This window comes from Tripterygium wilfordii, chromosome 6, assembly GCF_013401445.1.
Source record: "Tripterygium wilfordii isolate XIE 37 chromosome 6, ASM1340144v1, whole genome shotgun sequence".
NCBI classification, from domain to species: domain Eukaryota; kingdom Viridiplantae; phylum Streptophyta; class Magnoliopsida; order Celastrales; family Celastraceae; genus Tripterygium; species Tripterygium wilfordii.
In genome coordinates this window covers 3,125,329-3,152,935 of record NC_052237.1, presented here as the reverse complement: position 1 = coordinate 3,152,935, position 27,607 = coordinate 3,125,329, and the positions used below count along the sequence as shown (strand labels likewise).

The following is a 27,607-nucleotide window of genomic DNA, read 5'->3' as shown; positions in this document are numbered from 1 at the left end:
GTTTTCAAAACAAAATTCTAATAAAAAATTGAAGGGGGGACAGCAAATATTCTCAAAAAATTCTATTTTATTATTTGATATTATTATTTGTGATTATCTTAATGTCATATAAATGACTTTTAAAAATTACAAAAAATGTGTCCCACTACTGTTGGAAACTATATCAACAATATAGAATAAGTGAAATAAGCAATCGAAAAATAAAACACAGAAAGTTACGAGGCTCGACCAATTATAATCAGAATTATAGAGAATTTACACTATTTTAGAGAAAGAATACAAGATGCAACAACTGTACAATTACATTTACATTTATATACCCTAACCCTACTTAACGATTACCCTAACCCTACTTAACAATTATGCCTACATCTCCCAGTGACTTTGAATCCTGGATGTCTAGCTCTACCCCAGTCTAATTATTATTTTTAACTCTCTGTACTTCTTAAATCTTTTTGCATAATGCAACTGATTTTGAGTTAACAGGGCCCTAAGCCTTCTAACTTCTTGCTGTTGTTCTTTGACTAAAGCTTCTAGAATTAGCCAATTTATCCGATTACAATAGTTTCCTATCGACACTATTTCTTTTCGCAGATCAGAGATTTGAAGCCTTAAGCTTTCGCTTTCTCCACTGACGAAATTCCTTTCGAGGTTTTCGAAGTCTGATACCCCATGATGCCGTCTCCGATGATGACTCGTACCCGTCCCCTCATATTGGGTTCATTGGGCGGTTTCACCATCTTCAGCACTTTGACTCACAGTCCGATCGTTGATTCGTCTGCCATTGAAAGTTTGTATTCGCCGTCTCCGATTCATCTAAAAAACAATTAAAGAATAATCAAGAATTAGGTAATAAACTAAACAAAGTAGATAGGAATTAAAAGAATTAAAGAATAATCATACAGAATAATAAAAGTTTAAAGATCATCTCGATTATTGATCACCAAATGGCCCGTCGGTTGAGTATCGACCGGACTCGGGCAAAAGCTCCGCCCAAGCTTGAAAAGATGTCGAGCTTAGGCAGCCCGGAAAGACTTTTGGGCTGACCTAAGCCTTAGTTTTTAAGCCCAAAGTCCAATCACATGGGATAAATTCGAGCTAGCCCGAAGTCAGAACAGTAACCCGACATACAGCCCAACTCATTTGAGTCAGGACAGGCTTACGCAGCTATTTTGTGTGAAGTCTGACTCGAAGACCGAATTATCATTCCGAACTTGAGCCTTATATTATCGAATGGGATCGGCTCGATGCTGACCCCTAATCTTAATTACCAATTCTGAAGATCAATTGGAAAAAAAAAATCATAGAAGAATAAACATCTAACAAAAATCTATACATACATATTGGATAGAACCTGGTCCTCCTTGACTATCTTCGAAAACGAATTGAAGTGAATCTGCATTCGATACTCCAAGGCCAACTCATGCAAATAGAAAAGGTGATGGTTCCTCTAACTCTAAGGACCATATATGCTAGACTCATCAACTAGACTCATCAATTATATGAGATTCATTACAAACCAGAGTAGAGTTAACTAACTCTACTCTGACTCATCACAATAATTGGACCCTCAAAAGCGTCCAGGATTATTTTATCTTTACCGTTACCCCACACGTTTATTATTTCATCTTTATCCCTTTACCCAATTACCCCACACGTTTTTGGAAGGAATCGCTAAAAGCACTTATAATAATGATGAAAGTTTTGCTGCACCAATCAAAATATATGAGATTTTATGTTTTGTTGATGTGATTATATTGAGAAACGTGTTTTGTTAATATGATTGTATTGAGATATTGTGTTTTAGTGTAGTTTTATTGTGGAGAACACAAAGGCATGAGAAATTATTGACCTCCATGTTGGTTGTGAATGAATAATGTATAGAAATTTATGTTTTGCTGATGTGATTGTATTGTGAGACATGTTTGACTTGACTTTTTATGTAATAGAGATGAGACCCAATATTGATTTTTGTTGGCTCAACAAAACTTACACCATTATAAGTGCTTTAAGTCTTCTTGGTCACTGTTTAGGTCATCAGGATCCCATACAAATTCTTCATCTTCTGCCAAAATAGTCGGTCGCATATCTTTGGGCCTGGGCCTGCTTTTCTCTATTTGGACATTCATTTGCAAGTAGTCCTCCAGAGTGCAGCTTCTTTCTTATCTCGTGATTCAGGCTTAATTGGTAGCAAGACCTTCACCTTCTCGAGATGTCTTCTAGCAAAGTAAGCAAATCATACCGTGCAATAAGCACCTGACTGATAGGATATGGAAACTTCTGGAAGAAGGCTATCTTGTAGGCTTCCATGTCTTATTTTCCTATTCGGAAATAATACTTGTCGTATTCACAGACAAATTGCTCAAAGTAAGCAATGTTGCAAATACTTACTTGATTAGTTTGCATTGCTTCTTGTGACCATTCATGGACTTCAATCAACTGCATTAGGCAGCAAATCATACCGTGCATCAAATTTTGTGGCCGTTCATGGACTTCAATGAACTATATTAGGCAGCAAATTGTACCGTGCATCAAATTTTGTGACCGTTCATGGACTTCAATGAACTGTATTAGGCAGCAAATCGTACTGTGCATCAAATTTTATCGCCATTCATGGACTTCAATGAACTGTATTAGGCAGCAAATCGTACCGTGCATCAAATTTTATCGCCATTCATGGACTTCAATGAACTGTATTAGGCAGCAAATCGTACCGTGCATCAAATTCTGTGATTGAAAGTTGGAGGTTTTCGAAGTTGATCATATGAGCCTAGCTGCCCAATTGATAAACCTGTACTAACAATTGATAAACAAACCTCAAATTGTAGTGAGTGCATGTGGCATGTTGGTATTTGATATGAATCAGCTGTTATGTGGGACCATTTGTCTACAAGGCCCAAAGGCACCTAAGCCTTGCCCACTTGTATTGGGGGCCCATATACTCTTGTATTGGAAAAATCTAACTTAGTTTTGGATTAATTTAATTCCGCTATCCCTGTTACTCTAATTGATTTTGGATTAAAGATAAGACCTAAAAATTCAAAATGATTTCCTATCAAGGTTTAAAGAAGAGTCGCCACATGCTATTCTTTCCTTTTTCAGTAATTTTTTTCCATAACCGACACCATCTAAATTGTCATTTGGACATCCAATATATACATAAACTTAAACGTACAAAACTCAACGAGTTACCTCAAGAAAATTGCTTCGAGTAGAAATCGAACTCAAAACCTCCCAAATCCATATAATTTGACTCCACAGATATTCATCAACCGACCCAATCAAATTGAGGGATGATAACGGTTCGTTGATATGAACACGTTTGGGTACAGTCAACACTCAACAGTCAAATGCACCTAATTTTTCTTCAGCGAGCCATTACAGGATCAGCTGTAAACTTGTTTGGTTATAGAATAACAGTATGAAGCATCTAATAGGTAATACAAATAACAAGCATCCGGGCTCAGAAAGAGGAGCTACAGCTGCCACTGAGACAGAGCTGTCTCTTTCAAGCCATCAATAAGACATGATAAGAGATTCCAACATAAAATTGTGTCGCGACCAGGATAAGCAAATATTGAATGCCTCCTTCAGTTTCTTCTTTCACTCACCTTTACCGAGATTGCATTGAGGCGCCAGAAGAAGTATAAGCACTACGAATAGACCGATCCTTGGATCCAGAAGACTCCCCAACATGTCTTCTTTTGTTACTTGGAGAATTCCCAAGTTTAGATGAAGAACTCTTATGCCTGCTATGTGTAGTGGCTGAATTTCGCAAGTTACGTGAGGGGGTTACAAGCCGAGATTGAGATCCTGTATATGTAGTTCCGCTATTTTTTATATTAAGCTGTTTCACGTTTTCGGGCTTCTGGGTTGTAAGCTCTTCTGGATCAGGGTAATGGACAAAGGAAACGCGCCGAGCGATCTTCCCAACTACAAAACACAACCAACCATTCACGGAAACGCTAAAAAGCTTGTTCACAAATACAACCAGATCAAGTAGTCCAGTGTAAAATAACAGAAAATGCCAAAATAATGATAACTATAATTATGCACTTCTATGCACTGTAGACACTAACAACAGCCAAAGGCAGCCAAACAATAACCAGAACAAGTTGAGATTTAAGTCAACACTGCCTTGTACAAGAGGAACCAGCATGAATCTTCTTCATTCAATATTCAGATCAAAAACTAACGAGAACCCTAACACTACTTGCATAAAAACACAAACTACTGGGCTCTACAAAACACGGCCCAAGACACCACAAACACACTCTGAACAGAGTAAGGCTCAAAACAAAGAAGCCCAACAGCAACAAAAAGGAAAAGGAATATGCTCCTGCATCAATTATAGTGCTAGGTAAAGAGAGCTGTGTTATTTAATTTAAGACACATTTGAAATCCCATATGATATTAATCCAATACAAAAACCCGTTGTTCTGAAGTCTGAACAAAGCACAGAGAACATGAATCCAGTCCTCACTAACAGAATTCATAATCCAACATGAAAGCAGTTGATTACTCACAAAAGAAGGTAGATATGATTGCACAGGCTGAGAGTAAACTTATGCATATCTTATCTTCTTCAAAAATTTAATCTCTGAAGTTTAAAGAGAACTAAATTCTGTAGAATGTGACCAGACAACAAATGAAAAGGACACGTCTATGCCTGCCTCTGGCATACAAGTACAGAAGTAAATATGAAAACAACTAATGAAAGTTGGTTGAAGAATTGAAGTCAGTTCAAACAAGCATTTTCAAATTTTCTAACTCTAAAAGAATAGGAAGCACGCGAAAATAAAAGCAAATAGTGCAGGCTCGAACTGAATGAAAAAGTCAATAAATGACGCCATCTTTTATCCCCTGGCTTCTCCTCTTTATCAGTTCGATATTATTTCATGGTACTCTCAACTGTCATTCCAAATACTACCATTCCACCATATGCAATTTCTAAGCAACACCAAATGGTTCAGCAAAGTCTTCATCCCAATCTACTGGGAAGAAAGAATGTGAATTCAGTTCTACCAGGGAGGAAGAATGTGAACTCAGTTCAATCCATTCGATAACCACACAGAATCAAGCAGCAACAACAAACTCTGAGGCATATAGAATTTTGTACCTATGCCACTAGATGTGCAACGATTTGTTTATGCAAATTAATTGATCAAGTATTAATCTTTTGGGTTCATTATCTCCAACAGCCTACCAGACGATATGCTATTTGCAACCACAAAAAGGAAAACAATGGGGGAAAGAGATGTATTCAATATGTACCAATTTTTGCCTCTGATGCAGAGGAGAGGAAAACTGTTGCATCAGGCTCTTGAGCAGCAAAGCCAACTACATCGTATTCTTTTCCTGCCATGCAATAGAGTGATTTTAATATTTAAAAGTAGCATGACCATAAGATCATAATCAGCTTAGCGTATATTTTATTATTTTGTGGAATGAAAATTTCTATAGCTACCACTTGAACCCTCAAAAGTGCCCAAGCGCCCATCACGATTAAGGTCGAGTGTCACTTCCATTCCATCAAAATCAGGAGTCTGCAAAGTATGAAAAGCACTAAAGCTCAAGTCAGCTGCTCTGACAACGATATTGACACTGATAACTTCATACATAGAAACTGGAAATGAAGTCTACTAGAGTTGATATTAGATATGCTTAATACTCCATCAAAGATTTTAGTGCCTCATATTAGAGATGCTCAACACTCCATCAAAGATTTTAGTGCCTCGTCTACACAGAATCAATGCTAGCATCTTTGTTGCCATCAGACCTACTTTGGCTCTATATAGAAGCGAACACCTTCATCACCCAGCCCACCCATTTGCCAATTCGAGTAACAGTACAGAATAAGTTAAGGATAGGAAATCATACTTGATTGCTGGGCCACTGGATGAGCCAAAGCTCGGTGGAATCCGTCAACTGGAGATCGACAAGCGGTTCCTTAGTATCTTCCTCGAAGTCTTTCGGGGGTTCATAACCCTCTTTTACAGCACCGTGCATTCCTGAAATCAGTGAAAAATAGAGACAACACAGTTCAAGATTTTCGTCGAACATGTTCCAGGCAATGGCTATTTCACATAAAAACTAACAATCCTACAAAGTAAATCACGTACCAACAGCTGTGGACTGGCAAGCTATGTAGTGAATATGAGGAAGAATACGAATCGATTGAAGAAGAACAATGACGCCTGATTCTTCTTCTCCTCCTCCTACTCCCAAGCTCTTCTTTGTCGTGTTGTAGCTTTGGAGGGATTGAATTTTTTGTGTCGACTGCTAAGAAGTATGAAGCATAAACCCTACCTGACAGGGAAGAGAGACCGGAAAAGAGTCGAAGACATCGAAACGATCCGCGTAAAGAAAAGGCCCATTAAAAGAAGGGCTTAGTGAGAGGGCCCATTAAAAGAAAATGCCTTTTCTCGCCAGTTTAAGGAAGAAGGCCCATTTACACGAGCTAATTTGTGGTCCATTTAGTTTGAATTTTTCAATTTTCAAGGCAAATTCTTAGAAAAAAAATTGACATATGAATGCTAAATAAAATAATCAGTGTGACCAGGTTGCTCAAGTTCGAGTAACATGCATGCCGGTATTTCCTGGACTCAGCAGATTTTTTATACAGTGGTGCGTTTGACAGTCTATTGTATTTTGACCTATTGTGATGTTGTGCAGTGAGTTGTGCTAATAAAAAATGTTTGATGCCTCAGTAAAGAAAATTGTGGTTATGACTCTACTACATGTTTGTCCCAACTCCCAATATCCAGACGCATCACTGGCATGCATGTTCTCAGCTTCAAAGAAGAGGCATTGGACTGGCAGTTTTCCATCAACACGGGTAGGAGGCCAGTTTCTTAACCCTAATCCCTGCCAAACCTTAGTGCATATTGGTTGTAGATCCAATATTGCCTTATTGGAATAGCTGAAGTTCTCAGCAATGTGGGATTATTGGAATTCCTCTATGAAGAAACCCCTGATGCAGTGAAGACTATAGGATCTGCTTATGCTGCTCTAGCTGGGGGCTTGGGCTGCTTTGCTGCCTCTATATTGAACAGCATTGTCAAGTAAGTGACAGAGAACAGGGAAAGGCAGCAATCACGGTTGTCCCAGAACATAAATACTGGAAGATTTGATTATCTATAATGGCTGCTTACAGTTCTGAGTTTCATAAATTTCTGTGTTTTTATATATTTCGCGCATCGGTGCAAGTACAGAACACAGCAGAATTTTGAGGTGGGGGAACAAGTGATGCCTAGCAAACAAAACACACCCATCAAAGGATAGTTGGATAGGAATACCACACTCGATCTTCTTCTTTTTTTCCCCCTATGTAAGCAAGAAACCAAAGATAGTTGGGTTTAAGACTAAAAGACATCTCTCCCAAGTTTTCATCTTCTATGTAAGTAAGAAGCCAAGAAAACACATCAAAAATCAAAATGTGTGTAGCTTCACTTCATTACAGTTCAATGATAGTGGGAAATCGCATTTATGTCTGCACATTTTGATGCATGAGGAACCTGAAAGAATATGAAAGAAGCTAAGAGATTTCAATTATCAGTGAAGTACTTCTGATACATCATATACCAGGCTCTGTGAAGTTCTTTTATATATAGAAAAGCTTTGTGGGGGGGGGGGGGGAAGGAAATTGAACCCGTGACCTAAGTCATGGTGATGAGGCACCATGGTCACCACCAAGCCATATGGCCTTCTCATCAGGTTGTGTGGATTATGTTATTGTTAAATTTTATGCTGCAGTAGCTGGAAGAAGCCCAAAGTGATCCCTGCAAAGTTCTCATCTCATTTAAGGGGAAGGTGCTTGGTCGATGACCTAGGCCACAACCTAATTTAGTCTAAGCCATTAGTGTGGAATTCTAGTATGCAATTGAAAAAAGGTAAACAACTCTCATGCGCTCCTGCAATGGGAGGAGTCGGGGACATGCATGATGTAAATTAGATTCATTTCTTCAACAATTCATGGAGCTTTTGGAGGCTGCAAATAAGACTCCATGTCCATTCCAGGATCCAGGGCATATATAGTCCTGTAAGAGTTTCGGAAGCAACTCTACTGACATGACAGTTTAATTTTTTAATGTGGTCGGCTACATAATCCTACATGACAACTGGTAGAGAACTCAGAAACAGCAGAACCATGGAAATGGATGCATCATCAACAAGTTAAGAGAGAAAGTGAACTGAAGAGAACTCAATCTTATTACCATTATTGACTAAATTTTGACAGAAAATGTTTATTACCATGACAAAGACCGTATCACATCGAGAGGCTCAGAGAACCCCTTAGAACTCCATCCAATAAGCTTTGGTGTGAAGTTCCAGTAATAGCAGACTCAGCAATCATAGGATTGTTTCTATTTCCTCCATTTTGATGGCCAAAGCAGTAGACAGGGGCTTGCCATTTAGCATCCACAAGCGTAGCTCCAACTTCAAACGTCATCACGTGAGCCTCCCTCCCTACACATTATTACATTCATATTAAAATCCCATATGCATGGCAACACAACTTGAAACTAAGGTCACCTTTGTTTCAAAAAAGGAAAAAAATCAATCTTTTTGGAAAATGATAACAATCTGGAGAGATGAAAACATGAGAACACAACCAAATCCAGTCTACCAAACCAATCACTTAACAATTAGTAGGGATTAACAAAAGTTCCACTGATGAATCCATAAAAGATTAATTATTCTATATTGCTTTCACTTGCCCAGTTTTTTAACTCACAAAAGGACACCATGTAAGCTTGCACTTGAACACTTCATATGGGTCTAAATTCGAGCAGTAAGCCCCCGTACACAAAAATTACCTAAATTATCTGACGATGAGACAAGTTAGGCTAAAACCAACGCGTGACGACAACGGTATTGCTCAAAATTGAGTCAATATGATTTTCCCCAGAGAGGTTCACCACTAGGGCTTAGGGGCATGAGAATCCAGATATTAGATTGCTTGCAAATTAGGTCTTATTTTAAGTTTCTTGCAAGTTAAGTGTTATCCTTCTACAAATAGAGGCCTCCATTCAAGTATCAATTAACCTAGGAAAAGTGTGTTTACCAGTGTAAAAGACCCAGTGAACTGGCCTCTTAGTGACAACATCTTCGTAGTACCAAATGAAATCCACCTTCTCCCACACGTTGCAGAGGAAACCATCCACGTGGCGCTGACCTAGATAGGTTGCTCCGTCAAGCCAGTTAGGCCTGAGAATCCCTACCTCCAGCTGAGCCGACCTGCACTCTTTGTTGGAGTCAAGAGTGTAAAGGAAAGAAGTCCCGTTGTTCCACTCAAGATCATAGAGAAGCTTCCCCAGCTGGTCTTGGATGATGTTAAAGTTGCGACCTTTGGGCCAATCGTACCAGAGATCAATTAGGGAGAGGGATCCACTGTAGTTCATGAACAGAATCGAGTGGAACTGGAGAGGCCATGGCGTCGGCGTTGGGTCTGTGGATGCTTCAATTGATGGTGATGAGAAGAAAATAAAACCTAAGAAGATGACTAGTACTGAGATTGAAGTGGAAGTGGAAGTGGAGAGGACGGGTTTGGTCATTTTGTCGGTGGTTCTCTCTTGCTGCAATGAGTAACGCTATCCATCAACGTGTGGACACTGTACAATGGGTATGGCCGTCATGTCGTCTTCTGTTTCTACAAGTTAAAAAGTCGTTGCATTATCGAATAATTTCTTCTTTTTCTTTTTCATTTTCTTTTTTCCCATCAAAATTCAAACATTTATATTAAGGATTCCAGCAGCTCCCAAAATTCATGTGTATAAATACAAAATATGTGGAGCCCATGAATTTAGTTGGTGCGTCAAACTTATCAATAGAATGACAACCGTTGAAATATTTATCATTTTCGAATTTCAAATAATTGTGTCCTCCATAATTTTAAGGTTTTTTTTTTCTTTTTCGTGAAACTTAACAATTAATCACGACTTTTCCTGTTTATGCGGGATAAATTCATGAACGCACACACTAGTTCATAAACCATATTTCCTAATGGGAAACTCTGAAAAGAGGAGTTTCAGAAATATTGATTCCTAAATCTTATAACCTATAACAGAAGCAACATCTTTTCGATGAGGAATCATATATGAATTTTCCAAAAACTAAAGGCAACGTAATTGATCCTCAAACATCATCTTTTGACATTTGTATCATGAGTTAGACCTAAATCTCCCAATAACTAAAGGCAGCACATGAAAATTAGCCCAGTGAAAACTTACCCACAAAGGACCTTAGCCACCCAAGAAAACCAAAGGTATTGAGTTCAATTTTCATGGGTGAGATGGGATGATGATACCCTTTGTGGACCTTACAAGAAAGAAGAAGAAAAAAGGAACTGCTCGACAACAAGAGGTAGGGATTCTCAGGCCCAATTGGTTGCTCTGTTAAGCCAGTTAGGCTTGAGAATCCCTAGCCACATCCAGCTGAGCCGACCTGCACTCTTTGTTGGAATCAAGAGTTTAAAGAAAGAAGTGAGGTTGATTAGGGAGAGAGATCCACTGTAGTTCATGAAGAGAACTGAGTGGAACACTAGTATAGGGGCCATGACATTGGTGTTGGGTCTGGGGATGTTTCAATTGATGATTCCGAGAAGAAAAAAAAAGTCAAAAAGATGAGGAATACGGAGATTGAAATGAAGTGGAGAGGACAGGTTTGGTCATTTTACGTTGGTTCTCCCTTGCATGGAGTAGACCACTTTGTCTATATAAAACTAATATCAAGTGTGTGCGCTACAATGGTAACACATTTTCAAGCATTTCATAAACATCAACTATCAACTAATTTCTCTTCCTCTTGTCTCTCTTTCTCTCTCTTGAGTACACATGGTGAAATTTTAATAGTTTACGTGAGTCTAGTGAATGTACCATTCACAACTTAAAGGACACTCCAAATCTCAAGTGTCTCTAAAATTATCATGTATTTTCAAGAGTTTATTTTCATTCATTGTGGAACATTAGTTTTCCAAATTTTTCATAAAGTGCACTTCTCAGTGCCCATTAGGGTTGCTCGCAGCAGTTGACCACTCTGTCGGACCGAGATCCAAGTATTCGTGGGCTCAGCCTCAACGGGAAGTGGAATTGGACTGGAGCAATGTTGTTAGACCTAACTCTTCGATTCAACGGGCTCCAACTGAATTGGGCCTAGATAAAAGACGACTAATTCGGCCCAGCACATTAGCTTTTACGCCAAATTCAAATTACGCTTCTCTCCTCAAAATAATATTATATTATATGTGAATTGAGAACAAACGAACAATGATTGGATGAATGCTTAGGATGATTACTGAATCCTTTAATTATAATTAATGTTTTTAAAGTCATGAGGAGGCCATTTGGACTTATAGGGGTTGCTATTGGCCTATCATACTTGAGAATTAGAGTCCAACAATTTAATTCATAGGTAATTGTCCCTCTGACGTTTGAACTTTGAACAACAATAAGGGCATGTGCAACCCTCTTAACTTATTTTTTATGGTCATATGGTCATAATTTATTTGACTTAAATTGATCAAACATACCCTTAAAGTGGATGAAGATTAATTATAATTAAGATATTATGTAGGATTTAAATTAAATTCTAACTCATACACACAAAATTTGCTTCTTAGTTATACGCACATAATTTAATAAGTCGACAATTAATCACAACCTTTCAAGTTTGCGATAGACACAATAGCTTATAAACTAGATTTGCTATGGAAGGTATTGAAAATTCATGTACAAATTCGATGGAAATCTCTAAAGAGAAAAGTTTCAGAATTGATTCCTAAATTTTAATAAATTATAGAAGCAACATATTTTCAATCATGAATCATACCTGAATTTTCAAAAAATTAAAGGCATCGTAATTGATCCTCAAAATCCTATAACCAATAAAAATCATCTTTTGACACTTGTTGTGCTAACAAAAGGCAGAGGGGAACACTAACTTCCACATCTCACTTGAAAATTCCCAAACAACATATTGTACACAGTCCTGTATGCCTAAATATATTTTAATCCAGAGATATATTGCTGTCTAGAGATTATATACTGGGCTATAGAATAAATAACTCCTAACAACCCCAATGTCTTAACCTTAATCACATCTGTTATTATGATGGACGGCAGATTGAGCGGCAGTGTCAAAAGTGGCGTTGAATTAGTCTGCTTTGTGAAACTCCAAACAAACTGAGTGAAAAAGATCTGGCTTGGTAATGTCAGAAAGAGAAGAGCCAAATTCTTGACCGCAAATAACCAGTCCGCACCGCCAATTTCGATGCCCCAGCCTGCATTCCCGTGCCAGACTTCTTCCCATATAGTGTACAAGGCAGTCAAGACTAAGTAAGCCGATATCGCTAATGTAACTGGGAAATACCTCTGCTTGTCTCCGAATCCAGCAATGAAATCAGAGTCTTGGTTAAGTAGCAGTAGAATAGGCGCAAGGAAGAATATTGCTTGGTTTGAGCCCCCAGTAAGGTTTACATTCAAGATTAGGCATATAGCAAAGCACATTAGAGTAGCAACATTCCCAACCGCAGGCATCCAAGCTCCCTCAGCAGCCATCCTCTTGATTGTGAAAGTTGCCACTGAAGATGCCCGGCGTTGCTGCATGAATCTCATTTGAGGTGCAAAACTAGTGGAACTACTTTGACCAGATTGACTATGTCTAACTCCACCCCTTTCAATAGCCTTTTCCCGCATAAGGGAGGCAAGCTCGAACTTAATCTCCAGCGCTATAAGCATAAAAATTGCTGCATATAGACCGAGAAGAGATGTCCTTGCCCCCTCAACAGCCAACAGAGTGGTGAGCTTTCTGTCTTCCTCTCCCATATCTCCAAGTCCACTACCTTCAAGAATGCTTTTAATTCTTACCTGACCCTCCAACAAATAAGTCACAGGGAAAAGAGCGACAAGCAGCGCAAACACCCACGGAAGGAGCTTTGTACTTGAGGCAGATGGGAAATGGGTGAATACCACAAATACATAGGCACAAACCATGGTCACAACAATGAGGGCATGCAGGACAGCAGCTTGAAGAAAATACTCAGCTGATATGTAAATGCCCAGAGCAATCCCCATGGCTATGGAGTAGAATGCCCTTAACTCCACAATATACTTGATGGGTATGATGGATGTTACAGCTGCTAGAGTGAGCAGAACCGCCATCACAAGCAGCCAAGATGGCCATGTAGGTTTTGATGCCATGAAACCATAAATTGAGATGTCATCAGCAGATTGACGAGCAGCTTTAATTAAGCCAGATCTGTAAGTCCACGATAATGGAATTGGCGGCTGCATCATGATAAACAGCAGACCAGTGGCCATCACCAGCACCAAGCTTCTCTTTGCAGACTGCACAAGGAGGGGGAAAATGTCATGCTAGTTTGATCAAAATCACTGAATGTTGCATTTTATGAGTAATTCGAAGAAAGTAAGTAATGTTAGAACCCCATAATATTCATTTCTTCAATAAGAAAAGTGAGAAGTTCACTTTTTTGTGTCGCCCACCTCAAGAGGTTGGGGAAGCAGAGATGGAAATACAGCAAAAATATATTTCTTGTAACAAGAAGTGCCGTACAATATTTGCACGCATTCTCTTTGGGCTAAAATATTTATCTACACATACTTAAAACTCCCACAAACAAGACACTTAAAGTAAAGAAAAAGAATGAATTCAGGAGGATTATACCAAAACATGCGAGAAATGCAGATAAATGATGGGTACACAAGCCAATCCAATCAAGAATATGCAGAAACCCAAAAGAAAACCATCAGACGGAGCTCTCCCGTTCCACCATTGTAAAGCTTCAAAAATTGTTTCACGACAAAACCACACTGCTAGAGCAACCACACTAGCATGTGCATAACCTTGCCAGGGTTTCATCTTTGATGCAGTTCTCGACTTATCCCTGCAATCCAACAAGTTAGGAATTAGGGCTTGTGTAGCCATCTGCAGTCAAGAAGTCTACAACTAACCAGAGTACACAACATTTGAACACAATAATATACATACTTGTAAAGAAGCAACGGAGGAGAAATGGCCAGTAAAAGAACAGCAGACACCCATACAACAGACTTTGATGAGATAAAAAGCATGGCCAGCTTTGAAGAATAAAGGCAAGTCAAAATCCAAACTGCCTTTTGCCCAATACAGCGATCTGCATATAGCATTCTGATCAGAGCCAAACCCATAAAAGTTGTCAGGATAACCACGTAGCTTGGGTACATCACATCATCATCCCACCCATAATAGTATAGAACTGAATGGCTTAAAACCTGATCCTCAATATGGCATAGGAGCAATGCGTGGCTTATCAAACCAATCTCAGTCAAAAAATGAAGTTTCGATGGAAGAAGAGCTAAACCAGGAACAGCCAGGGCTAGGAGAACACTAGCAACTATGAGCTTACAAAAGGATTTAAGAGACATCCCTGCTAACCAAATATTTAGATCCCAGAAGTTATGCAACACAAACCACATGACCATCAAACTGCCGAGAACAACAAATGTGAAGTATGAGGGCAGGCTCTTCTTTGTGAAAAAATGAGCCAAATAAAATCCAGTAGCTGATGGGAGCGGAGTGAACTGGAGGGAAGAACAAGAAGGATAAATGAAACTGGAAAGTCTGGAATACTTTGACCATAAAAGAAAATTTTGTTGCATTAAATAAATAATATAACTACCAACAAGATAGAGCAAACAAAGCAAAAGCTACAAGATAATTTGGTTTATAAGATTTAGACAAGAACATAACTTTAACAAAAGGTGGAACCCAAAATCATTAACTAATATAATAGCATTGCATTAATCTGGTACATTTTAGATACCCAATCACCTCCCATTTAGATATAGTACTCTACTTTGTTGTATTCAACAATGATCTCTGACTAGATGTCCTCTAAACTCACGGGTTGTTCACGGGATCTTGAAGTAAGCTATTTTCAAAGTCAAGCAATGAATGTAACAGCAGTTTATAAAACCCTGTGGGGAAACTAAAAACTTACGATTTGTCATCATAATATCAAATCTCTATATCCATTCCAAGCCTTAAACTTCTTTCCTGAAGGTCTCAATCAAAATAATTCGCTTAAACACTACATACATCTTACCAACCATAATTCACAATACGAATGAAAGTGTACAACAAGTTATATCAACTGTCAGTGAAAATTGTATTTAAATTGGAAAAGGTCATGATGGGAAAAATGCATACCAGTACAGGAAATCCCACAACAATAGCACCAGCAGCACTGACAACAACAGCCAATGCAGTGAAGGCCACTGAACTGAAGGCATCAGAAACCATCCCAAGAGCATAAGCACCACTTCCGGCAGCCCCTCCAAGCATCGTTAAGGTCACGAGAAGATAGTTCAGTGGCGGTGGCACCTGGATGTACTTCCCAAAGGAATGAAAAATAACTCTAATCTCCAAACAAATCACAACAACCACCACAGCAACAGCACCGTTTACCACACGAATACTATGCAGCTGTCGTGCATTCTTAGTCAACCACCAAAAGGCACCCCTTGTTGAAGCATATAGTAGGAATAAGAAAGGAATAAAGAAAAGAAGGAACAAATCACAAACGGAAGCAGCAGACGATAATATCACTGAATAGTGAGAAGCAATGTGAAACAAAAGGGGGGAAAACAGCAAATTCAAAGTATGGAACCAACTCTCAAGCTGACCAAGGATTAAGTTATCATCAGGAATCTCTCCACCATGGTATTTTGCTTCACTTTTTGCCTTAAACGAAGATAGACGAGGAATAGAGAAGAGCCAATAGAAAAGGCAATTAAAAACCATGAGATAGTAAGAAGCATTGTTCATACCGACGGCAGAGATGGTTGCCCAGGTGAAGAGTGTAGAGGCACAAAAAGGAATACAAGCAAACAAGAGGCGCTCGAGAGCAAGGACTATTGAAGGGTTCTCAAGCTGGATCCACTTGAACTGCAGGGAAGCCCAGATGCAAATTAGGAAATTGCAATGGGCACAAAGGAACGCGGCGGAAAGGCTAAGAAGGATAGAGTTGAATGTGAGGAAAATGGAGGAGCTGAAGAAGAAGGCGATTTGAGCCGCCACAAGTGAAAGCCACACGCCGAAGAAGGCAGCAGACTTGAAGTCGAGGGAATCAAGTATGTAGGCTACCATGAGGCCCAAAATCAAGGCGGTGACCACGGGAGCGCCACCCAGGTCCAGCAGAAACGCGGCGCACGGGACCAGAGCAACGGCGATCCGATAATTGTGAATAAATGCAGAAGGAGAAAATCGAGATCGAGAACTAACGTTTGACGAACCGTCGTCGGAAAACCGATTGTTAGGGTTAGGGTTGCGGTCGGGGGAGTAACCGAGGCCATTACCACTGCCTTCGAAGGACGGTGAGGAGAAAGAAGGACTACTCAGTGAAGCCGCCATATACGGTCGGGAGAAGCGAGACTGAATCTCCGGCGGCAACATCTTCGCCGGAAGGGAGAGTGGTGGAAACGTTGACGAAGCTAGTGTTGTCAGTTGTGGGACGACCAAATTGGGAAGATTTGAGAACTTACGGGTCGGGCCAACTTTGGTCCAATCTGAGTAAATGGGATGACGTGTTTTGAGAGATGAGAGCCGTCGGATTATGATTAATCGGGGTCCATCACGAAGCGGTTGCCGGATGGCTTGGCGTTGCCCGTTGGGAGCGTTCGGAATTGAATCCGTCTCTTTATGGGCTTTATGGGCTTTTCAAATGGGCTGTAGTAGTCTATTAGGCCAGAATCTTATCGGCCATCGGGGTAAGCTCGTAATTTTTAAGATCGCGAGACCTGAAACTAAAGGGTTTAACCTTGTCGAACGCATATCGTCTCTCTTGTGTATTCTTCCCCATCCTGCGATTAACCAAGCGAGATCCCACAAACTGCTGCAATCGACTCTCATCGTCCACACGATGAAGCGACCGTTTGACAACGACAATGGCTCCACTTCCGCTGGAATTGCCGCAAACAACACCGCCAAACCGGTCTTCTTAACCAAAGCTCAACGCGAACAATTAGCCCTTCAACGCCGCCAACAAGAAATAGAACAGCAGCAGAAGAAACGCCAGGAGGAACTTCTCTCCGTGCCCCGTCCCTCCGACACCACCAGCCATAAACCATCTGATTCCGACCGCAGGGACCGGGACAGGGAGAGGGAGCGCGACCATGACCGGGAGCGAGACCATGACCGGAAACGTGACCGCGACAGAGACAGAGAACGCGAGCGAGACCGTGAGAGGACACGTCAGCGGGACCGAGAGTCTGAGCGGAAGAACCGCGAGCGGGAGCGAGAAGAGGAGGCGAAAGCACGCGAGCGTGCACGTTTGGAGAAATTGGCAGAGAGAGAGCGAGAGAAAGAGCTTGAAGCAATTAAGGAACAGTACCTGGGTTCTAAGAAACCTAAGAAGAGAGTGATTAAGCCAAGCGAGAAGTTCCGCTTCTCTTTTGATTGGGAAAACACTGAAGATACGTCTAGGGACATGAATGTGATATATCAGAACCCGCACGAGGCCCAGCTCTTGTTTGGAAGGGGTTTTCGTGCTGGAATGGATCGAAGAGAGCAGAAGAAGCTCGCCGCCCTAAATGAGAAAGAGTTGCTTGAGGAGATTCGTCGGAAGGAGGGTGTGGAGGAGAAGCCTGAGGAGGCTGCAGCGAGAAAGCTGAAGGAGGAAGCTGCTGATATGTATGATACTTTTGATATGAGAGTTGATCGCCACTGGACAGAGAAGAAGCTTGAGGAAATGACTGACAGAGATTGGAGAATTTTCAGGGAGGATTTCAATATATCATATAAGGGATCCAAGATTCCTAGGCCTATGAGGAGTTGGGATGAGAGTAAACTGACTCCTGAGCTTCTGAAGGCTGTGGAAAGGGCAGGCTACAAGACGCCATCGCCAATCCAGATGGCTGCCATTCCACTTGGGTTGCAACAAAGAGATGTCATTGGCATTGCGGAGACTGGTTCTGGTAAGACTGCTGCCTTTGTTTTACCTATGCTTACTTACATTTCAAGGCTGCCTCCTATGAGTGAGGAGAATGAGGCTGAAGGGCCTTATGCTGTTGTAATGGCCCCCACTCGTGAACTAGCCCAGCAAATTGAAGATGAGACTGTTAAATTTGCTCATTATTTGGGTATCAAAGTAGTGTCAATTGTTGGTGGGCAGTCCATTGAGGAGCAAGGTTTTAGGATTAGACAAGGTTGTGAAGTTGTGATTGCAACTCCAGGTCGTTTGATTGATTGCATAGAGAGACGTTATGCTGTTCTGAACCAGTGCAACTATGTTGTTCTTGATGAGGCTGACCGTATGATAGATATGGGTTTTGAGCCTCAAATAATGGCAGTATTGGATGCCATGCCTTCAAGCAATCTCAAACCAGAAAATGAAGATGAAGAGCTTGATGAGAAGAAGATCTACAGAACAACTTATATGTTCAGTGCTACCATGCCACCGGCTGTGGAGCGGCTTGCGAGGAAGTACTTAAGGAATCCTGTTGTGGTCAACATTGGCACTGCTGGCAAGGCTACCGACTTAATTTCCCAACATGTAATGATGGTGAAGGAATCAGAGAAATTTTCACGGCTACAGAGATTGCTTGATGATCTAGCAGATAAAACAGCAATGGTTTTTGTTAACACAAAAAAGAATGCAGATATGGTTGCCAAGAATCTTGATAAAAATGGCTATCGCGTGACAACTTTGCATGGTGGTAAATCTCAGGAGCAGAGAGAAATTAGCCTTGAAGGGTTCAGGACTAGAAAGTACAATGTTCTTGTTGCTACTGATGTTGCGGGACGTGGGATTGATATCCCTGACGTGGCTCACGTCATAAATTATGATATGCCTAACAATATTGAAATGTACACACATCGTATTGGTAGAACCGGCCGTGCAGGGAAGACAGGTGTGGCCTCGACTTTCTTGACTTTCCAGGACACTGAGGTCTTTTATGATCTCAAGCAGATGCTTATTCAAAGTAACAGTCCGGTGCCCCCCGAGTTAGCTAAGCACGAGGCTTCAAAATTCAAGCCAGGAACAATTCCTGACAGGCCTGCCAGGCGCAATGACACTGTTTTCACTCATTGAGAAATTTGAGTTTTGAAGGACTCCTCATTAAAGGTCAGACTCATTGCATAATATGATGGTGCTTTAGCACTTATCAGCTGAATGTATTTGCCTACTGCCGCATATTAGGAAGTGAACTTACTCTTTGGCAGAGTACGGATCTTTATCTAGGATCCTCTGCCTTAGAACTGGTGACTGAAGTCATTGATTCATACCCTGTTTAGATTTTTGCGATTAGGAAGTTTTTTATGATGACATGGACTGGAGAGCTTGATATAAAATACCATTCTGTCTTTTCTAATTGATGAAGTTTTGGGGTTAGTATCCTATGAGCATGAACATTCTACTTCATTGCTTGTGAACATTCTATGATTGCAGTCTTTTTTTTTTCTGTGTTGTGTGATACACTTTCTAATCACTATCAGGTAGTGTGTGTTTTTTTCTGTTAAATGAGATCTACAAACTCTCATAGCTTGGCTAGATCGAAGGCTACTCATAAGAGTCGGTTTGTGATGTGATATGCCAGAAGCTTTAAAGGAAGGTGGAGTACTAGGTACTTTTAGGTCTTAAGTCCAGATGCAGAAAGCAGAAAATCTGGAGTTTCAAATGGCTCCAGAACTAGTATTTCCTCCATAACCATAGTCTGATGCAAATGGAAGTGCTGGATGAATGGTAAGAAATATGATATATTTTTTTCCTTTCCAAAAAAAAAAGTGATACGTATAATTGGCTACTCAACGTTAGAACATAAAAGAAATATTTTGCTGATAGGTCTAAACTTATTGAAGCTTAAATTTGGATTGAATTGCCGAAAATGTGCTTAGAAAAAGATGAAGATTAGTGTTTTAAAATGTAGTATTATTATGGAAATACGTACCTAATCAATTGAGATGTGGTATGCTAAAGGTTAGTAATTCAATAAGAAGTCCTACTTTTGGGATGGTACAAAGTGCTGGGCCATACCATAATGTTTTATATTCATCCCTTCATCTCATTAAGGAAGGCCCCTCTCTTAGCTACTTGCTTTTTATGGGGTTTGACATTCTTTTATGGGTAGAATGTATTCATCGGAAGGGTATGAGTCTATGCCCTTATTGGCCGCCTTTCAGAATATTGTAACTGGAATAATCTAATGGCAATAAATTATAGATGGTTTCTACTTTAGTTATCATTTGTTCACGATGATAATTTCACATATATTTTCCATACGTTGATGGCATTAGTCACTAATTTTGTATGATTCCAACTGTGGAACTATGTTCGTCAATATGTAGAGTGCTTTGTTGGTGCATACCTTATTTTTATTTCTGTTCTAATTTGAGAGCAGGTGACCAAGCGACTGGCTTATTTTTAAATTATGATCGGCATGCACTTGTCTTTCTGGATAGTTTCTGGAGAAAAAAATTGTGCTTTGGCCTGAATACTGATCTTGAACTTGATCCTTAACACAAAATATGAACTAGAGCAATATAAGTAATCAAGCAAGAGATAGTTTGCAATGCTTGCATTACTGCATTGAAGTGACTTTGAAACCATTGAGGAATTGGTTTCGCAGTGGACTATGGTTTGAATTTTGAGCTCTTGGACATACCGTATATGTGTTTTTCTATCAGACGACTGTTTTTCAACTTGCGTTTCTTTTACTATTCACTACCGAGCTTTAGCAGCTTCGGAAAGATTGCGTCTTGTTGTGTTGTTCATCCCAAGTTATTTGTACAAACAACCAACCAAATGATAAGTTCAGTTTTTCTGTGGTTGCATTTTGTTCTTGCGGCATTATGAATCCCTCCCTGCTATTCATGCATTGGTTGCTGAGTCATTGATAAATGTGGAACAATACAATTGATAACCATTAGTTCTATGGTGCTTGTATCATACTTTAGCTGCTGCACTCTTTTTCCCCTAATTTCTGGCCTTCACAGAGCAGGAAAGCTAGTGGAGTGTCTTGTGTTGCTGCTATATGTGTGTTACCTAGCTTCATTTTTCAGGTAGTTTTATATTTTACATCTACCAGATAACTGCTAAGATGATACTTTTGTTAGTAATAATCTATCAATGTGAATTTGAGATCCTATTCAGCCGGTCGTCGGAAGTTCTAAAGGGAAACCTACGATCTGAATATGTATGCTAGCCTATAGAATTCAGTACACAAATTGGCTGTTGTATAGAGCTGTAAGTACAGATCAATTGGTGTCTGTTTATTTAAACGAAATGAATAACAAACAATCTTAGCCTCATCACTGCCGTACAACTTAGCAAGTGAGGGCTCTTGTAGCATTTGAAATCTATCAACACTTGGGAAAGGAAGGGAAAAAAAGAGTCAAAAGAGTTTTACAAATTTTATGTACAATGTGACACCATTATTATGTTATAGAAATATAGAATGACCATATTGAAAATACTGGATGAAGATGTATCAGTTGCAGTCACAGATCAGTTGCGGCCGGGTTCCACCCCTACTGACTTCAGAGTTTCTGCATTCCTTGGCCTGTAACTTAACCAGCAACAGATAGTCAAATAGCTTGATGAAGTCATATGAACATGATCTTTCTTTCCAACAGAAGTAGTAGTGTAGGATTGTTTACCTGGTGAAAGGATCGGGACGCGAAGTATCAGCAAGGACGGGATTGCGTTCCTGGATGTGACCAACCTTTCTCAGGAAAGATTTGTTCACAAACTTGTCAGCTTTGGCAAGTGAACGTTCAGGATCCGCCGCTTCTGGAAAGCTTCCTCTCCTCTTCTTGGAGACGTGAACAGATGGAGAATTCACCAGTTGCTGCTTGGCTGTGTGCCCTCCAATTGACAATGCAACCACCACCATTCCCAGCACCACGTACACCGGTGCAAACTCTCCGATTATCGCAAACCTGAACAACACAATCACAGGTTAATACGAACCTTAACCTACCACATTTTTTTTTGCATCAATTCATTTGACTAACTTGTTGTAATGGTGACCAGCATGGGTGGCGGCATCTGCTGCAGCAGATGGTGTGAAGTGTTTCATCTTCGGAGCTGTGGACGATGCGAATGATCGGGTACCTCCCAGGGAGGCTGCCATTGATCTCCAGTAATGCTGCAATTGGCGAGATCGGTTACATTGATTGAAAAATCTTTGAAACAAAAATGCTAAAAATCCAATGTCTTTTGTCCCAACTATTCCAATGCTGAAATGGACACACGATCCATATGAAATCGTGACTCTCACATGTTACACACGATCCATGTGAAATCGTGTGTGTCCGTATCAATATTTAGGATAGTTGGGATAAAAAATATTGGGTATCGTCGACAATTTAACAAACTAGGTAAAAACACTTACAGTTGCCCTGAAAGCCATTGTCTCTTCCAATCAATCAAAGATGAAAATTAAATAAATTAGCCACTACTAATTACTCATCTTTTTATTTATAGTTAGAAAAGAGAAAAGCCACCGTTAGATTATTTTTGAGACGGTTAGTTTTTAACTGATTGATAGTGTGGAGGGGAGTTATTTACTCCATAAATAACTCAGAATTAGTTACAAACTTTGAACGGGCTTATAATGTTGGGCATTGACTACCGCAAAAAGATAGAGAAAACTAGGGCTTGGTGGCATATATCAAAAGTAATTTCAGTTTAGTGTCTCAAAAAATAATATTTATGAATCAGTGGCATTTGTGTATACACTATATAATTATCTAAATATGAGAAACCACAAGTAGTTCATATGGCACTCATGTGTGTAGTATCTCATCGAGATCTCGAATTTGAAAACCTCTCCTTTCATGCATTCCAAAAAAAAAAAAAAACAATTATCTAAATATGCATATTTAGTTAACATACTTGAAAGGAAGATTAAGCCAAAAATAACCCAGCCAAACCAAGCTTATAATTTTGAAAGTGATGGGAGATTGGAGGGTAATGGAAATCAAATTAATATACATCTTTACACTTCACAACCCCAATCCCAACCCCATAAAAGAAAAAGAAGCAAAAAACGTCAAAGCCTAAACACATGCTTTGACAAAATGCACTCCATATTCAACACACAACCCCAAAAGTCCAAAACCTCATCTGCGTATCAAACAAAAACACATTTTAATAATAATATATTAATATTAATAGCAGTTGTTTATGTCGTAAATATTTGATTAGCTTAAAAGTAATATGCAGACGTGGAGCCCAAATCCAACCCATCAGTTACGCTATCCGAAACCCCGAATAATGGGCCCTGGTCCACAAACTCGTCTGCTCCATAGCTCGAAGAATAAGGCCCATTGAATCCACAATCAAGCCCGTTAGTTCTTCCATCCGAGAGCCCATAATAATTGGTATCATCCCAAAACCCCTGGCCCACGTCCAGCCCATAACAACCAGAACTGGACACGTCAGGGGGCAAAGGCGGGAGCTCCACGTCGTCACAGCTCTTCCCAAATCCAGAGCTCCCACCATCCGCGACACCAGTAATGGGCTTGTACGGACCAGTAACTGCTGTGGGCTGAGCCCAAGCCTCTCCTAACCCAAACGTGTCCGGAGTGAGAAAAAAGTGGTTATTTGTCTCATTTTGGACCCGGTGGTTGTCGTTCGGGCCGAGAAAAAGAGAGGAGATATTGTGTTGGGCTTCATCGGGAGAAATAATGGAGGTGACAGAGGATCCGGAAGGCATGTCGGAGTAGACAAAGTTGGTTCGGGCCTTGGCGCCCCGCATGGAACGGGCGGACCGGTCGTAAGCCAGCGCGGCTTCTTCGGCTGTGTCAAAAGTGCCAAGCCAATGCCTTTCTTTCGTCGAGGGGTCTCTTATTTCTGCGGCGTATCGGCCCCAAGGTCTCCTTCGAACCCCCAAAAACCTCACCTCCTGTTGTTCTTGTTGTTGGTCTCGTTTTTTGGTCTGGTTTTGCTTTCTTTTGGTCTTGGAAGAGGAAGGGGAGTTTGTTCTTGGGTTTGTGAAGTCCATTGTTGTAGAAAAAGACAGCGTTGGTGAGAAGAGAAAGAGTAAGAGAAGAGACGGAGAATAATGGTGGTGTTTATGTTAATCAGCGGGTGGCATTGCATGTTTAAATAAGGGAGGTGTTACATGCTATAGTACTCTATTCATGTTCTATTGTGATTTACCTCGTTTGCCCTTCTCAATATTCTCAAATAACATTCACACCCTTAGTCTTCAAAATTAATGATGAGAAAAAGGATATATGTGCATGATATATATATATTCCAAACTTCTTTTAAGTTTACTTGTTTACGTTTTAGAAATTCGATATGAGCTTAAACGCGAGCCGTCACGTTCATTCACACAGAAGTTCTTCACCTGAGGATTAAGTAAGTTTGACCAAAACTCAACGCGTAGCCACAATGGTATTACTCACAGTGAAAATCGAACTCAAGATCTTTCCGAATTCATACAATTTGGCTCTAAAGAGATTCATCAATAGTTTTTCGAAACCCTTAAAAGATTTATTTAGTCCTTCCCTAAAAATTAAAAGAAGTGGGATTCTTTTTTCAAAAAAAAATAATCAGCGAATAGGGCCACATTTCCTATATATTAATTAGTGTAATTAGAACTCATTTCATTATGTAGTTTTTCATCATCTTCTCATGATTATGTGTCACTCTACAAGTTGTCTCTCTTTTTTAATGCTCACCCTTTAAAGAAATCTCTTGACGAAGAATATTCAACAAGTTCATATCTCATCCTAGCACATGAAATTGTACCCACAAAATTGTGTTTTAGACTCTAGTTTTTCTAGCACTTATTATTAATCTATGAATTTTACTATTTTGAACTAATATTATATGTCCCATTCATTGCTCAAGATTACCATAAGGTTATGGTTTACTAATTCCCACCCCACAAACAAATATAGCTATATACGTATGTACAAATGCCCACGGATATATGTATAGAAAAATTCTCTGGTGTGGGATCCCGCATCTAACACTATTCATTTGGTGTAAGTGTGGTCATCATATATGATGGGGCCCACGTGTGATCCCGCATCTTAGTCTTCTTCTATATATGTATTTATGTATGTATATATGATTGTCCCAATATATAGTTTGTTTTTCAATATATAGTTGATATATAACAATTACAATAATGTATTGGCAAGATTTAGTGAAATATGCAATGATGAGTAGGGTTTGATGAGCAGATTAGTACGTATGATTGGCATGTGCGATCTCCTTATTAGATCATGTATATACTCTTTTCTTGTAAACTTATAGTACTAATTGAATATATTTTTATAGTAAAAGATCATATAATTGGATTGCATCCCTCACATGCTTCCTTCGGAGGGAGAAAATGAGAGTTCTCACATATATAAATCATCAAAGCACTAATCATGGATAATTTGCACTAATCATCACTATTCACTAGTATTATTATTAGCATACATGCATGCCCCCCAAAAAGGTTCCTCAAACACTGAAGTATAATGCATGATTCATTGATTCCGATGAAGATCTCAATAGTCATTCAACTGTAATTTTTTTAACTGAGAACGATACCATACAAGCTTATCATTTGGACATCCGATATAAACCTAAACTCGAGCCGTCAGGCTTGCACGCACATAAGTTTCTCACCTGACAATATGGTAAATTGGGTCTAAGACTCGATGCATGGCCTCGAGGGAGTGAGAATCGAATTTAGAACCTCCTGGGTCTATATGGTTTGGTCTGCAAAGAAATTCACCGATCACCTTGGTGATAGATTCAATTGTCACTACCCATCATGCATATGTTTATATATGTATGATTACATACATTTTCTTGATCACCGACCTTTTCATCTTTTTTGGGTATTTAAGTATTTATGATAAGCTTTTTTGATTTATCAAATATGTATAAATAAATAGTATCTCTTTTGGTCAAAAGAAGAGTATAAATCCTTGACAAATGCCACGCCCAAAAGAACAAAAAAAAAAAAGGAAAAGGGTTCATGTTACCCTATATAATGCATAAGAGAAGCCTTTTAGGTGGAACACTCATAGGGATTATTATTATCTCCAAGCCATGTGCATCCAATTTAAACCAAAATAAATAAAATTATAATGATACGTACCACAATCCTTTCTCATTACTTTTAATTAATTTTATCCACTAACCCTAAATCCCCAATTGAGGGCTGCATGTGAGAGAGGAACACATATATATAACTAGCTAGGCATGCATATATTGCTTTTTTGAACAAAACATTCCCTACGAAGACCTACTTAATTATGATCAATTAATGATTACAATCAACCACTTGAGTGATAGTCTAATGATAGGTCTCTTTGAGACCGAATTGTATGGACTGAAGATGTTATGAGTTCAATTTTCATTAATAGCAATATTTTTGTGGTCAGACGTTGAATTTTATCCCAGCTCATCATCAAATGGGAAATTTTTGTGTCCGTGGACTTGACGGTCTGAGTTTAAATCCATATCGAATGTTTAAAGGATAAACTTATATGGTATCGTTATTATCAATCAAATTAATTAGTGATAGAAATTAACTTTGATGTGTTGTTGGTTGAAGGCAAAATGCATGTGTTTGTGTATGAATGCATGTATATTTACAAGGAAATAAGGCAAAGGCTTTATCTTCATCAATTACTACTACTAATTTCACACTACTTTAATGAAAATGTGGTTCATTCAACAGCAATCGAGGGTCACAATAAGGTCAAAAATATGCAAAGACTTTTGAGGAAAGACAAGGTTATTTAATTTTTGTGAGCACAAAATTTGAGGTAAGTTGGGGCGACCAACTGCATGGGGATTTGGATTAAGAGATGATGCACACGTTGTCTAAACAGATAATTAGTGCAACTTTAAGTCAAATTTTCTTGAACCAATAAATCCTGCATTAATTAGGTTTGATTAGATTACAGACCCATATGGCTTTAATTATTAAATGAGAATAGTTGCTTGTAATACCAAAAATAAACAAAGTTACATCTGACTCAGATTAGGTTTCTATTGACTATTGTGTTTGAGACCCACACACACATATACATACATGCATCTGTAAGGGTATCTTATTCTCCATATATATGTAATCATATTTGGGTGAAAACCTTAATTAGGATTAATGAATATACAGATCCAGTACCTCCACCCTCGATCATCATAGATTCTCTACTACTTTTTCGATACCTATCACACAGTACTAGCTAATCAAGACCCATATGGCACTTTTGAGTTTATTAGTGAATTTAGTTTGATTTCCATGTGGAGAGAGGATTTGTAATTGGATTAGATAGCATTTGAAGACAGAAAGAGGTCAAGCTGCTTTTGTTTTTTTGTGTTTTTCTCTAGAACCAAGATGGAAATGGAGCAGGAAAGTTGTTGGGTTCTTTTTAGTCCACAAATCTCATATTTCTAGACCACATTTTTTGCTCCTCCTCATTTTGTAAATACGTGGCTCCGTTTGGTAGAACCTTTTTTTTCCTGTCAAAATAAACTAGCTTATAAGCCCACAAACGTATATGGGTGTGCGGAAGAGGAAGAGAGGCCACTATGCTTACCAGTGTACTAATCAAACATTCAAACAAGAGACAGCTTATAGTG

The 27,607-nt window shown here is 39.4% G+C and overlaps 6 protein-coding genes and 1 long non-coding RNA gene across 7 annotated transcripts; 1 reads left to right on the top strand and 6 right to left on the bottom strand.

Annotated features, from left to right (window-relative positions):
* Nucleotides 1–241: 241 nt before the first annotated feature.
* On the bottom strand, nt 242–1,469 carry LOC120000446. Its single transcript, XR_005468624.1, has 2 exons — nt 1,341–1,469; nt 242–816 (listed from the first exon to the last, which is right to left on the bottom strand). It is a non-coding gene; the product is annotated as an uncharacterized LOC120000446 (long non-coding RNA).
* Nucleotides 1,470–3,188: 1,719 nt separating this feature from the next.
* On the bottom strand, nt 3,189–6,342 carry LOC119999599 (mediator-associated protein 2). The gene is made up of 5 exons (XM_038847265.1): nt 6,123–6,342; nt 5,881–6,011; nt 5,468–5,546; nt 5,275–5,358; nt 3,189–3,933 (listed from the first exon to the last, which is right to left on the bottom strand). Exons 2-5 carry the CDS (start codon nt 6,007–6,009, stop codon nt 3,614–3,616), a joined length of 612 nt encoding a protein of 203 aa, XP_038703193.1. The 5' UTR covers nt 6,010–6,011; nt 6,123–6,342; the 3' UTR covers nt 3,189–3,613.
* Nucleotides 6,343–8,183: 1,841 nt separating this feature from the next.
* On the bottom strand, nt 8,184–9,637 carry LOC119999628 (uncharacterized protein At4g14100-like). Its single transcript, XM_038847311.1, has 2 exons — nt 9,068–9,637; nt 8,184–8,469 (listed from the first exon to the last, which is right to left on the bottom strand). The coding sequence occupies exons 1-2, from the start codon at nt 9,555–9,557 to the stop codon at nt 8,270–8,272; spliced, it is 690 nt and encodes a 229-aa protein (XP_038703239.1). The 5' UTR covers nt 9,558–9,637; the 3' UTR covers nt 8,184–8,269.
* Nucleotides 9,638–11,809: 2,172 nt separating this feature from the next.
* On the bottom strand, nt 11,810–16,559 carry LOC120000296. Its single transcript, XM_038848319.1, has 4 exons — nt 15,208–16,559; nt 14,008–14,579; nt 13,684–13,903; nt 11,810–13,346 (listed from the first exon to the last, which is right to left on the bottom strand). Exons 1-4 carry the CDS (start codon nt 16,450–16,452, stop codon nt 11,997–11,999), a joined length of 3,387 nt encoding a protein of 1,128 aa, XP_038704247.1. The 5' UTR covers nt 16,453–16,559; the 3' UTR covers nt 11,810–11,996.
* A 213-nt stretch (nt 16,560–16,772) lies between these two features.
* LOC120000270 (DEAD-box ATP-dependent RNA helicase 21-like) lies at nt 16,773–19,404 on the top strand. The gene has a single exon (XM_038848255.1). The coding sequence runs from the start codon at nt 16,919–16,921 to the stop codon at nt 19,088–19,090; it is 2,172 nt and encodes a 723-aa protein (XP_038704183.1). The 5' UTR covers nt 16,773–16,918; the 3' UTR covers nt 19,091–19,404.
* Nucleotides 19,405–20,815: 1,411 nt separating this feature from the next.
* LOC120000269 lies at nt 20,816–22,158 on the bottom strand. Its single transcript, XM_038848254.1, has 3 exons — nt 22,012–22,158; nt 21,655–21,936; nt 20,816–21,557 (listed from the first exon to the last, which is right to left on the bottom strand). Exons 1-3 carry the CDS (start codon nt 22,128–22,130, stop codon nt 21,503–21,505), a joined length of 456 nt encoding a protein of 151 aa, XP_038704182.1. The 5' UTR covers nt 22,131–22,158; the 3' UTR covers nt 20,816–21,502.
* A 1,049-nt stretch (nt 22,159–23,207) lies between these two features.
* On the bottom strand, nt 23,208–24,061 carry LOC120000602 (ethylene-responsive transcription factor LEP-like). Its single transcript, XM_038848727.1, has one exon. The coding sequence runs from the start codon at nt 24,003–24,005 to the stop codon at nt 23,208–23,210; it is 798 nt and encodes a 265-aa protein (XP_038704655.1). The 5' UTR covers nt 24,006–24,061.
* Between the last annotated feature and the right edge of the window lie 3,546 nt (nt 24,062–27,607).

Excerpts from the sequence above, each read along its gene's own strand:
- LOC119999599 (XM_038847265.1), bottom strand. The coding sequence starts at position 6,009 with ATGCACGGTGCTGTAAAAGAGGGTTATGAACCCCCGAAAGACTTCGAG. Across the intron at positions 5,547-5,880 it reads TCCAGTGGCCCAGCAATCAA|ACTCCTGATTTTGATGGAAT; the intron begins GTATGATTTCCT and ends CATACTTTGCAG. Across the intron at positions 5,359-5,467 it reads CACTTTTGAGGGTTCAAGTG|GAAAAGAATACGATGTAGTT; the intron begins GTAGCTATAGAA and ends ATTGCATGGCAG.
- LOC119999628 (XM_038847311.1), bottom strand. The coding sequence starts at position 9,557 with ATGACCAAACCCGTCCTCTCCACTTCCACTTCCACTTCAATCTCAGTA. Across the intron at positions 8,470-9,067 it reads TCACTGGGTCTTTTACACTG|GGAGGGAGGCTCACGTGATG; the intron begins GTAAACACACTT and ends AATAATGTGTAG.
- LOC120000296 (XM_038848319.1), bottom strand. The coding sequence starts at position 16,452 with ATGTTGCCGCCGGAGATTCAGTCTCGCTTCTCCCGACCGTATATGGCG. Across the intron at positions 14,580-15,207 it reads TTGTGGGATTTCCTGTACTG|TTCACTCCGCTCCCATCAGC; the intron begins GTATGCATTTTT and ends TCTTCCCTCCAG. Across the intron at positions 13,347-13,683 it reads TGCATTTCTCGCATGTTTTG|TCTGCAAAGAGAAGCTTGGT; the intron begins GTATAATCCTCC and ends CTCCTTGTGCAG.
- LOC120000270 (XM_038848255.1), top strand. The coding sequence starts at position 16,919 with ATGAAGCGACCGTTTGACAACGACAATGGCTCCACTTCCGCTGGAATT.
- LOC120000269 (XM_038848254.1), bottom strand. The coding sequence starts at position 22,130 with ATGGCAGCCTCCCTGGGAGGTACCCGATCATTCGCATCGTCCACAGCT. Across the intron at positions 21,937-22,011 it reads GCTGGTCACCATTACAACAA|GTTTGCGATAATCGGAGAGT; the intron begins GTTAGTCAAATG and ends TGTGTTGTTCAG. Across the intron at positions 21,558-21,654 it reads CGTCCCGATCCTTTCACCAG|GCCAAGGAATGCAGAAACTC; the intron begins GTAAACAATCCT and ends GTTAAGTTACAG.
- LOC120000602 (XM_038848727.1), bottom strand. The coding sequence starts at position 24,005 with ATGGACTTCACAAACCCAAGAACAAACTCCCCTTCCTCTTCCAAGACC.